Source organism: Oncorhynchus tshawytscha, linkage group LG03 (assembly GCF_018296145.1).
Source record: "Oncorhynchus tshawytscha isolate Ot180627B linkage group LG03, Otsh_v2.0, whole genome shotgun sequence".
NCBI classification, from domain to species: domain Eukaryota; kingdom Metazoa; phylum Chordata; class Actinopteri; order Salmoniformes; family Salmonidae; genus Oncorhynchus; species Oncorhynchus tshawytscha.
The window spans coordinates 33,869,171-33,886,690 of record NC_056431.1 but is presented as its reverse complement, the minus strand read 5'-3'; the positions used below and the strand labels follow the sequence as shown (position 1 = coordinate 33,886,690).

Here is a 17,520-nt window from a genome sequence, read left to right as displayed (position 1 = left end):
CATATTTTCAAGCATAGTGGTGGCTGCATCATGTTATAGGTATGCTTGTAATAGTTAAGGACTGGGGAGTTTTTCAGGATAAAAAAATAAATGGAACCGAGCTAAGCACAGGCAAAAATCGTAGAGGAAAACATGGTTCAGTCTAATTTCTACCAGACACTGGAAGATTAATTCACCTTTTCTCACGACTTCCGCCGAAGTCGGCTCCTCTCCTTGTTCGGGGAGCGTTCGGTGATCGACGTCACCGGCTTTCTAGCCATCGCCGCTCCATTTTTCATTTATCCATTTGTCTTGTCTTCATACACACCTGGTTTTCAATCTACTTGTATTTACCACTCTTTTTCCCATCATGTCTTGTGTGTAATTGTTTTCATGTCAAGCGATGTTCGTTAAGCGCTACTTTATTGTTACGTTTTTTCAGCGCATTTGTTTTGTTGTGCTCCCGGTTTGGAACTATAATAAAGTGCGCTTTATTTAATCATACTCTGCTCTCCTACACCTGACTTCACCTTCATACACACCCTGGCACCTTTCAGCAGTACAATAACCTAAAAGGCCAAATCTACACTGGAGTTGCTAACCTAGAAGATAGTGAATGTTTGGCCGAGTTACAGTTTTGACTTAAATCTACTTGACAATCTATGACAAGACCTGAAAATAGTTGTCGAGCAATGATCAACAACCAACTTGTCAGAGCTTGAATAATTTTGAAACATTTTATTGGCAAATGTTGCACAATCCAGATGTGGAAAGCTCTTAGAGACGTACCCAGAAAGATTCACAGCCGTAATCGCTGCCAAAGGTGCTTCTGCAAAGTATTGTAAAAACATATTTAAATCAGATATTTCAGTATTTCATTTTCAATAAATTAACAAAAATGTCTAAAATCATGTTTTCACGTTGTCATTATGGGGAATTGTGTGTAGATGGGTGATAAATAAATGAATATATATTTAATCTATTTTGAATTCAGGCTGTAACTCAACAAATGTGGATTAAATCAAGGGGTATTCATTATTTCTGAAGTAAGTCTCTGATATCGATGTCCCTGCTGTATGTACATGTTTTAATAATAGATTTAATTTATCTATCCTCTCTTTCTTGTGGTAACCACAGATCAAACAGCCGTGAGACAGTTGTGCATGTGTGCAGACAGGTAAAGAGGAGTGAGACAAGTGTATTGTGCAGTCAGACAGATAAAAGGCAGTCTCAGGTATGCTACCTTGCTCCAGTCTGTGGCACAGGGACCTCTTGGCCACCTCCACTTCAGGGCCTGGGTGGTCCAGCACCTGCCTGCTCCACTGGAGGGGACTAAGGAAACACTCGCCCCGTAGCCTGGCCTTAGGACACACATACAGCCTGGAACAGAGGACGATGAATGAATCATGTGTGTTGTCAAAATGAGGCAAAATAGAGAAGACAGCCCAGGGCATAGTGTGAGAGGAGACGTCGATGCAATTAATACAACAACCACAACACTGTTCTGTAACTGGGTATGTGTTCAATGCAGAAAGTGTTTGTGTATTCATATCCACTTCGACCTGGTAAGAGAGATTTTCTGATATCTTTTCTGCATAGAAATATAGGCATTTTAATATCTTGAAAGGTTGTGGGTGTTGATAAAACCAGTGGGATAAAGAGCACGCCTAAAAGTATTAAAGGTCCAATCTGTGACACTTACAGCCTTTATTGATCATTCAGACTACTGATAAAAAAAATTGTCGAGGGGGGGGTAGATCAGCTTTAATATTGCAGATAGATTGTAGATTCCATCAATGTAATTTCTGCACCATTTCCAATCACCCATATATATTTTTTTGTAAATATATATATATATATATAGAGATTTTTTGTTGTTGTAAATATCTATATATATTGTAAATATATATATATGTATATTTATATATATATATACACAGTACCAGTCAAAAGTTGACAAACCTACTCATTCAAGGGCTTTTCTTTATTATTACTATTTTCTACATAGAATGATAGTGTAGACATCAAAACTATGAAATGACACATGAGAAATAATTTACTAACCAAAAGTGTTTAAACAAATCAAATAGATTTTATATTTGAGATTCTTCAAAGTATCCACCCTTTGCCTTGATGACAGCTTTGCACACTCTTGGCATCCTCTCAACCAGCTTCACCTGGAATTCTTTTCCAACAGTCTTGAAGGAGTTCCCACATATGCTGAGCACTTGTTGGCTGCTTTTCCTTCACTCTGCGGTCCAACCCAAACCATCTTAATTGGGTTGAAGTCGGGTGATTGTGGAGGTCAGGTCATCTGATGCAGCACTCCATCACTCTCCTTCTTGTTCAAATAGCCCTTACACAGCCTGGAGGTGTGTTTTGTCATTGTCCTGTTGAAAAACAAATGATAGTCTCACTAAGCGTAATCCAGATGGTTTGGCGTATTGCTGCAGAATGCTGTGGTAGCCATGCTGGTTAAGTGTGCCTTGAATTCTAAATAAATCACTGCCAGTGTCACCAGCAAAGCACCCCCACACTTCCTCCTCCATGCTTTATGGTGGGAACCACACATGCAGAGATCATCCGTTCACCTACACTGAGTCTCACAAAGACACGGCGGTTGAAACCAAAAATCTCAAATTTGGACTCAGACTAAAGGACAGATTTCCACCGCTCTAATTGCTCATGTTTCTTTGGCCCAAGAAAGTTTGTACTTCTTATTGGTGTCCTTAGTAGTGGTTTCTTTGCAGCAAGTCGACCACGAAGGCCTGATTCACACAGTCTCCTCTGAACAGTTGATTTTGAGATGTGTCTGTTACTTGAACTCTGTGATGCATTTATTTGGTCTGCTATTTCTGAGGCTGGTAAGTAACACTAATGAACTTATCCTCGCGGTCCTCATGAGAGCCAGGTTTCATCATAGTGCTTGATGGTTTTTGCAACTGCACTTGAAGAAACTTTCAAAGTTCTTGAATTTTTCCGGATTGTCTGACCTTCATGTCTTTAAAAAATGATGGACTGTCGTTTCTCTCTGCTTATTTGAGCTGTTCTTGCCATAATATGGACTTGGTCTTTTACCAAATAGGGCTATCTTCTGTATATCACCCCTACCTTTTCACAACAACTGATTGGCTCAAACGCATTAAGAAAGAAAGAAATTCCACAAATTTGTTATTTATTTTAACCTGTGCTGTTTCACAAAAGTTCTGAACCTTTATACTTTTTACGGACAAAGTATATTTTACATTGTTTCACTCAAGTCTTCCCATCTATCTCTTAAAACCATCCAGTTATGATTTATATTTGCTATACTTTTCAACTGTGCTGTGAAGCTATAGAAAGTTCCAAAACTTTCTATTCTCATAGTGACCTGTGACCAAAAACAAGCTACATACAGTGGGGAGAACAAGTATTTGACACACTGCCGATTTTGCAGGTTTTCTACTTACAAAGCATGTAGAGGTCTGTAATTTTTATCATAGGTACACTTCAACTGTGAGAGACAGAATCTAAAACAAAAATCCTTAAAATCACATTGTATGATTTTTAAGTAATTAATTTGCATTTTGTTGCATGACATAAGTATTTGATACATCAGAAAAGCAGAACTTAATATTTGTTACAGAAACCTTTGTTTGCAATTACAGAGATCATACGTTTCCTGTAGTTCTTGACCAGGTTTGCACACACTGCAGCAGGGATTTTGGCCCAATCTTTCATACAGACCTTCTCCAGATCCTTCAGGTTTCGGGGCTGTTGCTGGGCAATACGGACTTTCAGCTCCCTCCAAAGATTTTCTATTGGGTTCAGGTCTGGAGACTCCCATCTTCAATGCTCTTACTGAGGGAAGGAGGTTGTTGGCCAAGATCTCGCGATACATGGCCCCATCCATCCTCCCCTCAATATGGTGCAGTCGTCCTGTCCCCTTTGCAGAAAAGCATCCCCAAAGAATGATGTTTCCACCTCCATGCTTCACGGTTGGGATAGTGTTCTTGGGTTTGTACTCATCCTTCATCTTCCTCCAAACATGGCGAGTGGAGTTTAGACCAAAAAGCTATATTTTTGTCTCATCAGACCACATGACCTTCTCCCATTCCTCCTCTGGATCATCCAGATGGTCATTGGCAAACTTCGGACGGGCCTGGACATGCGCTGGCTTGAGCAGGGGGACCTTGCGTGCGCTGCAGTATTTTAATCCATGACGGCGTAGTGTGTTACTAATGGTTTTCTTTGAGACTGTGGTCCCAGCTCTCTTCAGGTCATTGACCAGGTCCTGCCATGTAGTTCTGGGCTGATCCCTCACCTTCCTCATGATCATTGATGCCCCACGAGGTGAGATCTTGCATAGAGCCCCAGACCGAGGGTGATTGACCGTCATCTTGAACTTCTTCCATTTTCTAATAATTGCGCCAACAGTTGTTGCCTTCTCACCAAGCTGCTTGCCTATTGTCCTGTAGCCCATCCCAGCCTTGTGCAGGTCTACAATTTTATCCCTGATGTCCTTACACAGCTCTCAAGTCTTGGCCATTGTGGAGAGGTTGGAGTCTGTTTGATTGAGTGTGTGGACAGGTGTCTTTTATACAGGTAACGAGTTCAAACAAGTGCAGTTAATACAGGTAATGAGGAGAGAACAGGAGGGCTTCTTAAATAAAAACGAACAAGTCTGTGAGAGCTGGAATTCTTACTGGTAGGTAGGTGATCAAATACTTATGTCATGCAATAAAATGCTAATTAAATACTTAAAAATCATACAATGTGATTTTCTGGATTTTTGTTTTAGATTCCGTCTCTCGCAGTTGAAGTGTACCTATGAGAAAAATGACAGACCTCTACATGCTTTGTAAGTAGAAAAACCTGCAAAATCGGCAGTGTATCAAATACTTGTTCTCCCCACTGTATGGACAGTACCAAAACAAATTATCTAATGATTATTTCTCTTTGCAGCAAAATCTGAGCTGTGATGGTTTTATCCCCCATATAATTCCTTACTTTTTCGTCCTTCCATTTGCCTCTTCCATTTTTAGCGTTAATGCTGCAATTAGTTGGTTGTAATTTTGGGTAGAGCAGACATTTCCCTATATTTTTGTAAACTACATGTGTGACATAACTCCACCAGTCCTTTATATGATATCATGAGTTTTTTTATTTTATTTTAACTTTATTTAACCAGGTAGGCTAGTTGAGAACAAGTACTCATTTGCAACTGCGACATGGCCAAGATAAAGCATACCAATTCGACACATACAACAACACAGAGTTACACATTGAATAAACAAAACATAGTCAATAATACAGCGGAATAAAAGAAAACAAAATGTCTATGTACAGTGAGTGCAAATGAGGTAAGACAAGGGAGTTAAGGCAATAAATAGGCCATGGCGGTGAAGTAATTACAATATAGCAATTGAAACACTGGAATGGTAGATGTGCAGAAGATGAATGTGCAAGTAGAGATACTGGGGTGCAAAGGAGCAAGATAAATAAATACTGTATGGGGATGAGGTAGGTAGATAGATGGGCTGTTTACAGATGGGTTATGTACAGGTGCAGTGATCTATGACCTGCTCTGACAGCTGGTGCTTAAAGCTAGTGAGGGAGATATGAGTCTCCAACTTCAGAGATTTTTGCAGTTCGTTCCAGTCATTGGCAGCAGAGAACTGGAAGGAAAGACGACCAAAGGAGGAATTGGCTTTGGGGGTGACCAGTGAGATATACCTTAATGACCAGATAGTTTACCTTTAATATTTGTCGTATTATTTATTTTCTGGTGGATTAAACTGAAATTACAACCAACTTTCTATGGCTCGTTTTAAAAATAGAGATATTTTGGAGATTATATCATTTTCAAATAACCGAAGGCTGTGAGAGGCTCTAATCTGAATAAAGGGGAAAAGGTCATTATTGAACATGGGGTGAGACATTCTTACTAATCTGCTCAAGAAGCAGTTCAGATTTAAGTATAACTTTTGTATGACTGAAGTCTAATGCTTTAATATTTAATCATTTCTGCCCTACGAATTCATTATATAAATAGGCAGTGTTTAATGTTGTCTGGCTTGCCGTTACAAATTAAATATAATATTTTTTGTTCATATAATTAAATAAACAGGTCGCTAGGTGTAGGCAAGTTCATAAGCAAACAGGTCAAATGGGATATTCCTTTTTGTTTTTCCTCTGACTTATTCTGTGCCTCTATGGTACTGTTTTTTTTACTATTAGTCCTTCTATTTCCTTTGTTAATATGGACTCTTTTGACCTGAATTGCTTTTGTTTTAGAGATAAGTATTGAATTGCAAGGCTTCTAAAGGCACATTTAAAAGTGTCCCTGAGTTGCGCAGCGGTCTAAGCCACTGCAATTCAGTGCTAGAGGCGTCACTACAGACCCTGGTTTGATTCCAAGCTGTATCACAACCGGCCGTGATTGGGAGTCCCATAGGGCGGCACACAATTGTCCCAGCGTCGTCCGGGTTAGGCCCGGGGAAGGCTATCATTGTAAATAAGAATTTGTTCTTAATTGACTTGCCATTTAATAAATGTTAAATAAAAATAAGGGGATCTGCAGTACCTATGTTATGTCGGAAAAAGTATGTTATAAATTAATTTTGTCCTAGTTAAAAACAAGTTATCATCCAATAAGCTTTGATTACATGTCCAATATCCTCGCCCACATGGAAATTATGTAAGAGTAATGTATATGCCAATTATTTGATGGTCCGTCCGCATTCTGTCCACTATCAACACTTAACATTTTTTGGGTGCCAGCGAGAATGACATGAGAAAGTAGTCAAGACGACTAGCTTGATTGAGCCTCTGCCATGCATAATTCACGAAGTCAGTGTCACGACTTCTGCCGAAGTTGGCTCCACTGCCTGTTCGGGCAGTGCTCGGCGGTCGTTGTCACCATCCTACTAGCCGCTACCGATCCCTTTTTCATTTGTCTGTTGGTTTTGTCTTATTAGTTTCACCTGTGTGTATTTTGGTTTAATTAGCTTCCCTATATGTAATAGTTTGACCCGCCCTTGTTTTGTGCGGGATTGTCTTTTGTTACGTGTGTACATATTAGGTCGTGGTGTATTTTATTTTCTACACTGGACACCCTGTGGTTTTGGGTTGTCTGGTATAGTGTCCTGCGCCCTGTATTGTGTTGGGCTTATCAGTTTGGTGTGCAATAGTAAAGCACTTTACTCCGTTACTCTCTCTCTGCGTCTGATTCCTGCACACACACTTAGTCCCGTGTGACAGTCAGGGTATTTAAACCTTTATATATCCACTAGTTCCAATATATCCATGATATTTGTGATTTCCTTAAGGGTTATAGCTTGTAGTGCTATTACATTTACAGTCCATTGAGGTATTTAAAACGGTATTATAATCTCCCACCATAATAATAGAGTCTTGTATTGCTTGTAGGTTTGATAAATTATTATATATATTTTCAAAGAAGCGTTGATCATCTGTATTTGGACTGTATAGACTAATGAGCCAAATCTGTTTATGGCCCATTAACATATTTAAAATAATCCCTCTACCTTGCGGATCTGTTTGGACAATTTGAACATTCGGATCAAAATTATTGTTAATTAATATCATCTCCCATTTTGAGTTTCTTTGATATAGGCTATTGAACATCACTTTTACATGCCTCATGACCTTAGTTAAACGAGAGAGGACATTTTCCAATTTAATGCAGTAATATATTTGTCCTGGTATTTGTGTGATACAAATGCTCTCAATAGCTCCTCAATACTAAAACCTACACTTTGAGTTGTGAATCATATATTGAGCTGTGTAGTATATTCTAATATTTGATTGACTTTGGGCAGCCAGACACAAACTACTGGAAAGATGAACGAGCATGTTACTGTAACAGTCAGCTCAACGAAGTGGCCATTGAGTGAAATTTATAGGCTAATCATTGGATTGCTGAAAAGCTCTGCTGATGACACATACTTTACTATAGGATGCTACGAAAACAGTACTGGGATGGTAAGTAATTGTAGTAGTCGGTTAGTAGAGGGTAGCAGGTAGCCTAGCTGTTAGAGAGGTGGGCTAGCAACTAGAGGATTGTCAGTTTGAATCCTAATTCGTATGGGAAAATCTGGTGTAGTGAGCTGGCAACAGAGGTTTGCTGGCATCATACTAGATGCAGTTGTGCCTTTGAGCAATGCACTTAACCCTCTACAACTGCTCCAGGGATGCTGTGCCTGACCCTAAGTGAGATTTGGTTGCAAGCAAGCAAAACATTTTAGTGGCACCCCTCTTGAATGCGAAGAGAAACATTTGCAGCTTTAAAGCAAATTTCTTGCAATTATACACATTTTGCAAAGGGACAAAGAGAAAATGTTTCCATTTTAAAGCTAATTTCCTGCAATTCTTCCCTAGTGGCCCCATATGTTGCTTCTGCCAAGAAACGGCACTGACCTTGGTGTGTGTGTGCTTATTTGTCAATATGAGTATTTCAATCTAACCTCTCCTTCCTCATGCTCTTTTTCCCACCCAAGTGGAAAAGAAGGATCAGCAGCTCTTCCATTCTCTGTAAGTTAATGGGCAATAAAGTACATCTTAGCTTATTTTAGTAAGCTGACCTAAAGTTTTTCAGGGAAAACATTTCAGGGCAATAATGTATCCCAGAAAACCAGAAACATCCGCTTTCTACCAACTCTGCGAAGAGTGTAATAAGCTACCGTGGCACACTCATACCCATTTCACACTGCCGAGCCAAGCTATACGGTGCTGGCCTGGTTATGAACCATAGTTGCTGGAACCATTGGACAATGTGGAATCAAAATATCCAATACAGCACAGTATGGTTCAGGTTGGCCCTACAGCATTAATCTGGCACTAGAAGTAATCTGAGTGGTACACTTTCCGTAAAAGACCATACATCTTGGTTAAAGTCTATTTCCAATGTAGGGCAGAGTGGGAGAGAAGAAAAATACAGTTATTGCAAGTTCTTAGACATAACTAGACAGAACTGGGTCACGATTATAAAAGATTAGAATTGGTGAGATCTGTTCAATGGACTGAAGAATATCAATACAGCCGATGCGAGTGTGGGATACGATAAACGCTGCATTGAGCTACGTGAAAGTGTGCTACATTTTACACCTCAGCAGATGAAAATGGGTTAACCAGTCAGCATGTCAGTGGCTGTGACCCAAATGGCACTTTATACAATGGGAATAGTGTGCCATTTGAGAGACACCGCACACAGCATGTGTATCAGTGTATATGAGCAGCTTCAGTCAGCAGATAGCTCCAGGCTGAACTATAGCGAGGCAGGCTAAAAGGATACACAAGCCTGGGTAGCCAACGATAGAGTAAATCAAGGAGAGTTGAAATCACAGTGTTACATTTATTAAATTGACACTACTGGGAGTTATCTTAACCCCCAAAAGAGTGTTACGCTCCCTGGAGTGATAACTGGAGTTCATTGGAACAGAGTACTTTTAACTCCACTAAAAGTAACCAGAGACAGGCAGTAAAGTAAAAAAAATATGCACATGGCACATAATTGCAGTGCCTTGCAAAAGTATTCATCCCCCTTGGTGTTTTTCAAATTGTTTTGCATTGCAACCTGTAACTTAAATGGATTTTTATTTGGATTTCATGTAAATGGACATACACAAAATATTCCAAATTGGTGAAGTGAAATGTAAAAAATTACTTGTTTAAAAAAATTCAGAAAAATGTAACATAGAAAAGTGGTGCGTGCATACTGTATGTATTCACCCCCTTTGCTATGAAGCCCCTAAATAAGATCTGGTGCAACCAATTACCTTCAGAAGTCACATAATTAGCTAAAGTCCACCTGTGTGCAATCTAATTGTCACATGATCTCAGTATATATACACATGTTCTGAAAGGTCACAGATTCCACAACACCACTAAACAAGGGCACCACCAAGCACGCGGCACCATGAATACCAAGGAGCTCTCCAAACAGGTCAGGGACAAAGTTGTGGAGAAGTACAGATCAGGGTTGGGTTATAAAAAAATATCAGAAACTTTGAACATCCCACGGAGCACCACTAAATCCATTATTAGAAAATGAAAATAATATGGCACCACAACAAACCTGCCCTTCAAAACTCACGGACCAGGCAAAGAAGGCATTAATCAGAGGCAACAAAAAGATCAAAGATTACCCTGAAGGAACTGCAAAGCTCTACAGCGGAGATTGGATTATCTGTCCATAGGACCACTTTAAGCTGTACACTCCACAGAGCTGGGTTTTATGGAAGAGTGGCCAGAAAAAAAGCCATTGCTTAAAGAACAAAATAATCAAACACATTTGGTGTTGGCCAAAAGGCATGTGGGAGACTCCCCAAACATTTGGAAGGAGGTACTCTGGTCAGATGAGACTAAAATTTAGCTTTTTGGCCATCAAGGAAAATGCTATGTCTGGCGCAAACCCAACACCTCGCATCGCCCCGAGAACACCATCCCCACAGTGAAGCATGATTTTCATTGGCAGGGACTAGGAAACTGGTCAGAATTGAAGGAATGACGGATGGTGCTAAATACAGGGAAATTCTTGAGGGAAACCTGTTTCAGTCTTCCAGAGATTTGAGACTGGGATAGAGGTTCACCTTCCAGCAGGACAATGACCCTAAGCATACTGCTAAAGCAACACTCGAGTGGTTTAAGGGGAAACATTTAAATGTCTTGGAATGGCCTAGTCAAAGCCCAGACCTCAATCCAATTGAGAATCTGTGATATGACTTAAAGATTGCTGTACACCAGCAGAACCCATCCAACTTGAAAGAGCTGGAGCAGTTTTGCCTTGAAGAATGGCAGAAATCCCAGGGGCTAGAAGTGCCAAGTTTATAGAGACATACCCCAAGAGACTTGCAGCTGTAATTGCTGAAAAGGGTGGCTCTACAAAGTATTGACTTTGAGGGGGTGACTGGTTATGCACGATCAATTGTTCTGTTTTTTTGTCTTATTTCTTGTTTGTTTCACAATAAAAACATATTTTGCATCTTCAAAGTGGAAGGCATGTTGTGTAAATCAAATGATACAACACCATCAAAAAATCCAGGTTGTAAGGCAAAAAAATAGGAAAAATGCCAAGGCGATGAATAATTTCGCAAGCCACTGTAGTGTCATTTTAACTCCATCAACACCATGGCCAGAGTAGTTTTAACACAAAATGGGGTGGGACCATATAAACCCCAAAATAGGGTTAACTTTGACACCCTAGGAGTTGAATTAACATGTTGTGATTTTACTGTGTACTATATGGGTTGTAGAACACAGCAGAAGGCATGGTCTTACATTCATCACACTGCTTCAACTGTGAAGAGAATAATAATAGGCCTACATTCTGATTATACAGCACTTGTCAGGATGCTCAAAGATTTTTACATGTAAAAGGTATGTACTGGAATCAAAGCAAGGATGATTGACAACAATGGACTAGTGTAGAAGTTTACATAATAGTGTTGACTTAGTAAGGCAAATGTTTGAATGTAGCCTTTGAACAGATGCAAGAGCTTGTGAATTTTTTTTGGAACCTTTATTTAACTAGGCAAGTCAGTTAACAAATTATTATTTACAAAGATGGCCTTCCCTGGCCAAACCCAAAGCTGCCCTATGGGACTCCCAATCACGGCCAGTTGTGATACATCCTGGAATCAAACCAGGGTCTGTAGTGATGCCTCTAGCACTGAGATGCAGTGCCTTAGACCGCTGCGCCACATTGGAGCCCTGATTTGATCACTCCTAAATTGTTGAGGATTTTCCTGCACAGCAGGAAATGCAAACATAGTGTATTTGAGTTTAAAAAAGCTTCCAATTTGAACGAAAAATGTATCAACCCATACAAAAATGTCAATTTATTATAATCAACATAATAATTCACGCCCTGCTGCTGTAGCAAACTGGCTCAAATTAAGATCCTACATCTGTAGCATAACATCTTTACTTAAACTTTATTTTAGCAGGGAATCATGCTGACACCATGGTCTATTTCACAGGTAAGCCCTACTTGTAGCCAGTGCAGGAAAATGAATGATGTATTTAAATTGGATAAATCAAATTCGCATTTATGCTACCACTTCGAACAAAATTATTTCATTGGAGGTCAGCTGGCAATTTGCAACATTGTTTGAAAATGGCAAACTTTTCAACTTTAGGAGGTAAATAGGCCTGCCTTATTTACAGTGTTGACATTGGCATCACTTTATTTGAATATAAATATAAATGACCGTTTTCCAAGCACAAAGAGATTATGCTGGCAGCACGATTGCCGATTTTCATTTTCAAAATAAGAGTCCACCTACAAAGAAATGCAAAACTGGGAATATAAAATATTTAGCACTCTAGTGCAGTACAACTGTTTTCCACAGCATTGCTACCACCTTTGAAAAAATAAATGGGTAATTAGATGTATTTTATTTTAAATATTGTATTATTCATACCGTCATTACATTTGAAAGTTTACACAAATCAAATCAAATCAATTTATTGATCACGTAACCAGCAGCACTTTGTTCTCCACCCCCTCCATAGCCCCTAATGTAATACACTGTAATATACTTAACATGGGATACAGAATTGCCCATAGAGAGAAAAGTTTTCTACCGGTCTCAGTTATGGAGGGATGAACGAAGTGTTGCTGGATATGTACGACACAGTCCCCCTCCAAAACTACACATAAACTCAGCAAAAAAAGAAACATGCTTTTTTTCAGGACCGTGTCTTTCAAAGATAATTCACAAAAATCCAAATAACTTCACCGATCTTCATTGTAAAGGGTTTAAACACTGTTTCCCATGCTTGTTCAATGAACCATAAGCAATCAATGAACATGCACCTGTGGAACGGTCGTTAAGACACTAACAGCTTACAGACGGTAGGCAATTAAGGTCACAGTTATGAAAACTTAGGACACTACCAAGAGGACTTTCTACTGACTCTGAAAAACGGCAAAAGAAAGATGCCCAGGGTCCCTGCTCATCTGCGTGAACGTACCTTAGGCATGCTGCAAGGAGGCATGAGGACTGCAGATGTGGCTAGGGCAATAAATTGCAATGTCCATACTGTGAGACGCCTAAGACAGTGCTACAGGGAGAGGACGGACAGCTGATCGTCCTCGCAGTGGCAGACCATGCGTAACAACACCTGCACAGGATCGGTACATCCGAACATCACACCTGCGGGACAGGTACAGGATGCCAACAACAATTGCCCAAGTTACACCAGGAACACACAATCCCTCCCTCAGTGCTCAGACTGTCCACAATAGGCTGAGAGAGGCTGGATGAAAGGCTTGGTGGCCTGTTGTAAGGCAGGTCCTCACCAGACATCACAGGCAACAACGTCGCCTATGGGCACAAACCCACCGTCGCTGGACCAGACAGGACTGGCAAAAAGTGCTCTTCACTGACGAGTCGCGGTTTTGTCTCACCAGGGGTGGTCGGATTCGGTTTATCGACGAAGGAATGACCGTTACACTGAGGCCTGTACTCTGGAGGGGATCAATTTGGAGGTGGAGGGTCCGTCATGGTCTGGGGGCGGTGTGTCACAGCATCATCGGACTGAGCTTGCTGTCATTGCAAGCAATCTCAACGCTGTGAGTTACAGTAACTGCATTACAGTTTGCAGACGACACTACAGTGGTAGGCTTGATTACCAACAACGACGAGACAGCCTACAGGGAGGAGGCGAGGGCCCTCGGAGTGTGGTGTCAGGAAAATAACCTCACACTCAACGTCAACAAAACAAAGGAGATGATCGTGGACTTCAGGAAACAGCAGAGGGAGCACCCCCCTATCCACATCGACGGGACAGTAGTGGAGAAGGTGGAAAGTTTTAAGTTCTTCGGCGTACACATCACTGACAAACTGAAATGGTCCACCCACACAGACAGCGTGGTGAAGAAGGCTTCAACATCAGGAGGCTGAAGAAATTTGGCTTTGTCACCAAAAATACTCACAAACTTTTACAGATGCACAATCGAGAGCATCCTGTCAGGCTGTATCCACCTGGTACGGCAACTGCTACTCCCACAACCACAAGGCTCTCCAGAGGGTAGTGAGGTCTGCACAACGCATCACCAGGGGCAAACTACCTGTCCTCCAGGAAACCTACACCACCCGATGTCACAGGAAGGCCAAAAAGATCAAGGACAACAACCACCTGAGCCACTGCCTGTTCACCCCGCTATCATCCAGAAGGTGAGGTCAGTACAGGTGCGTCAAAGCTGGGACCGAGAGTCTGAAAAACAGCTACTATCTCAAGCCATTAGCCTGTTAAACAGCCATCACTAACATTGAGTGGCTGCTGCCAACATACTGACTCAAATCTCTAGCCACTTTAATAATTAAAAATGGGATGTAATAAATGTATCACTAGTCACTTAAAACAATGCCACTTTATATAATGTTTACATACCCTACATACTCATCTCATATATATATACTGTACTCTATACCATCTAATGCATCTTGCCTATGCCGTTCGGCCATCGCTCATCCATATATTTATACAGTGCCTTGCGAAAGTATTCGGCCCCCTTGAACTTTGCGACCTTTTGCCACATTTCAGGCTTCAAACATAAAGATATAAAACTGCATTTTTTTGTGAAGAATCAACAACAAGTGGGGCACAATCATGAAGTGGAACGACATTTATTGGATATTTCAAACTTTTTTAACAAATCAAAACTGAAAAATTGGGCGTGCAAAATTATTCAGCCCCTTTACTTTCAGTGCAGCAAACTCTCTCCAGAAGTTCAGTGAGGATCTCTGAATGATCCAATGTTGACCTAAATGACTAATGATGATAAATACAATCCACCTGTGTGTAATCAAGTCTCCGTATAAATGCACCTGCACTGTGATAGTCTCAGAGGTCCGTTAAAAGCGCAGAGAGCAGCATGAAGAACAAGTAACACACCAGGCAGGTCCGAGATACTGTTGTGAAGAAGTTTAAAGCCGGATTTGGATACAAAAAGATTTCCCAAGCTTTAAACATCCCAAGGAGCACTGTGCAAGCGATAATATTGAAACGGAAGGAGTATCAGACCACTGCAAATCTACCAAGACCTGGCCGTCCCTCTAAACTTTCAGCTCATACAAGGAGAAGACTGATCAGAGATGCAGCCAAGAGGCCCATGATCACTCTGGATGAACTGCAGAGATCTACAGCTGAGGTGGGAGACTCTGTCCATAGGACAACAATCAGTCGTATATTGCACAAATCTGGCCTTTATGGAAGAGTGGCAAGAAGAAAGCCATTTCTTAAAGATATCCATAAAAAGTGTTGTTTAACGTTTGCCACAAGCCACCTGGGAGACACACCAAACATGTGGAAGAAGGTGCTCTGGTCAGATGAAACCAAAATTGAACTTTTTAGCAACAATGCAAAACGTTATGTTTGGCGTAAAAGCAACACAGCTCATGACCCTGAATACACCATCCCCACTGTCAAACATGGTGGTGGCAGCATCATGGTTTGGGCCTGCTTTTCTTCAGCAGGGACAGGGAAGATGGTTCAAATTGATGGGAAGATGGATGGAGCCAAATACAGGACCATTCTGGAAGAAAACCTGATGGAGTCTGCAAAAGACCTGAGACTGGGACGGAGATTTGTCTTCCAACAAGACAATGATCCAAAACATAAAGCAAAATCTACAATGGAATGGTTCAAAAATAAACATATCCAGGTGTTAGAATGGTCAAGTCAAAGTCCAGACCTGAATCCAATCGAGAATATGTGGAAAGAACTGAAAACTGCTGTTCACAAATGCTCTCCATCCAACCTCACTGAGCTCGAGCTGTTTTGCAAGGAGGAATGGGAAAAAATTTCAGTCTCTCGACGTGCAAAACTGATAGAGACATACCCCAAGCGACTTACAGCTGTAATCGCAGCAAAAGGTGGCGCTACAAAGTATTAACTTAAGGGGGCTGAATAATTTTGCACGCCCAATTTTTCAGTTTTTGATTTGTTAAAAAAGTTTGAAATATCCAATAAATGTCGTTCCACTTCATGATTGTGTCCCACTTGTTGTTGATTCTTCACAAAAAATACAGTTTTATATCTTTATGTTTGAAGCCTGAAATGTGGCAAAAGGTCGCAAAGTTCAAGGGGGCCGAATACTTTCGTAAGGCACTGTATGTGCATATTCTTATTAATTCCTTTACACTTGTGTGTAAAAGGTAGTTGTTGAGAAATTATTAGATTACTTGTTAGATATTACTGTATGGTCGGAACTAGAAGCACAAGCATTTAGCTACACTCGCATTAACATCTGCTAACCATGTGTATGTGACCAATAAGTTTTGATTTGATTTGGAAGACATCCTCATGTGGTACCCTTCCTGCAGGCTCATCTTGACATGACCCTCCAGCATGACAATACCACCAGCAATACTGCTCGTTCTGTGCGTGATTTCCTGCAAGACAGGAATGTCAGTGTTCTGCCATGGCCAGCAAAGAGTCCGGATCTCAAATCCCATTGAGCACGTCTGGGACCTGTTTGATCGGAGGGTGAGGGCTAGGGCCATTTCCCCCAGAAATGTCTGGGAATTTGCAGGTGCCTTGGTGGAAGAGTGGGGTAACATCTCACAGCAAGAACTGGCAAATCTGGTGCTCTCCATGAGGAGGAGATGCACTGCAGTACTTAATGCAGCTGGTGGCCACACCAGATACTGACTGTTGCTGTTACTTTTGATTTTGACCCCCCCTTTGTTCAGGGACACATTATTCCATTTATTTTAGTCACATGTCTGTGGATCTTGTTCAGTATATGTCTCAGTTGTTGAATCTTGTTATGTTCATACAAATATTTACACATGTTAAGTTTTCTGAAAATAAACGTAGCTGACAGTGAGAGGACGTTTCTTTTTTCACTGAGTTTATTTGGTTAGTATAGAGACCAAGTTTTTTCCACCCCACTTTAGCTAAGACATGTACAAAAAGTTCTCTACAAGCCAAAATCAAATCAAATTTTATTGGACACATGCACATATTTAGCATATGTTATTGCGGGTGTAGCGAAATGCTTGTATCCCATGCAAAGTCTACTACATTAAATTGCATTGGGGGCTATGGAGGGGCAGAGTGAAAAGCCAGCAGCAGTCTGTGTCACAAAGTCCCCCTCAAAAATGAACCATGTTTGGTTTGTAGAGACCCTACCGAGTATTTCACATCACACTTTAGCTGAGACAGGTTGAAAAGTTCTCTCTACAAGCCAATATACAGTGCCTTGCAAAAGTATTCGGCCCCCATGAACTTTGCAACCTTTTGCCACATTTCAGGCTTCAAACATAAAGATATAAAACTGTATTTTTTTGTGAAGAATCAACAACAAGTGGGACACAATCATGAAGTGGAACGACATTTATTGGATATTTCAAACTTTTTTAACAAATCAAAAACGGAAAAATTGGGTGTGCAAAAATTTTCAGCCCCTTCACTTTCAGTGCAGCAAACTCTCTCCAGAAGTTCAGTGAGGATCTCTGAATGATCCAATGTTGACCTAAATGACTAATGATGATAAATACAATCCACCTGTGTGTAATCAAGTCTCCG

The 17,520-nt window shown here is 40.7% G+C and overlaps 1 protein-coding gene across 1 annotated transcript in view; it reads right to left on the bottom strand.

The window, feature by feature from the left end:
* The window catches only part of LOC112224033 (SLAIN motif-containing protein 1-like), a 40,918-nt gene that overhangs the window by 20,903 nt on the left and 2,495 nt on the right, over positions 1-17,520 (bottom strand). Inside the window, exon 2 of the mRNA XM_042320084.1 lies at positions 1,223-1,359. Within this exon, the coding sequence (XP_042176018.1) occupies positions 1,223-1,359 (137 nt within the window). The remainder of the gene's footprint in view (positions 1-1,222; positions 1,360-17,520) is intronic.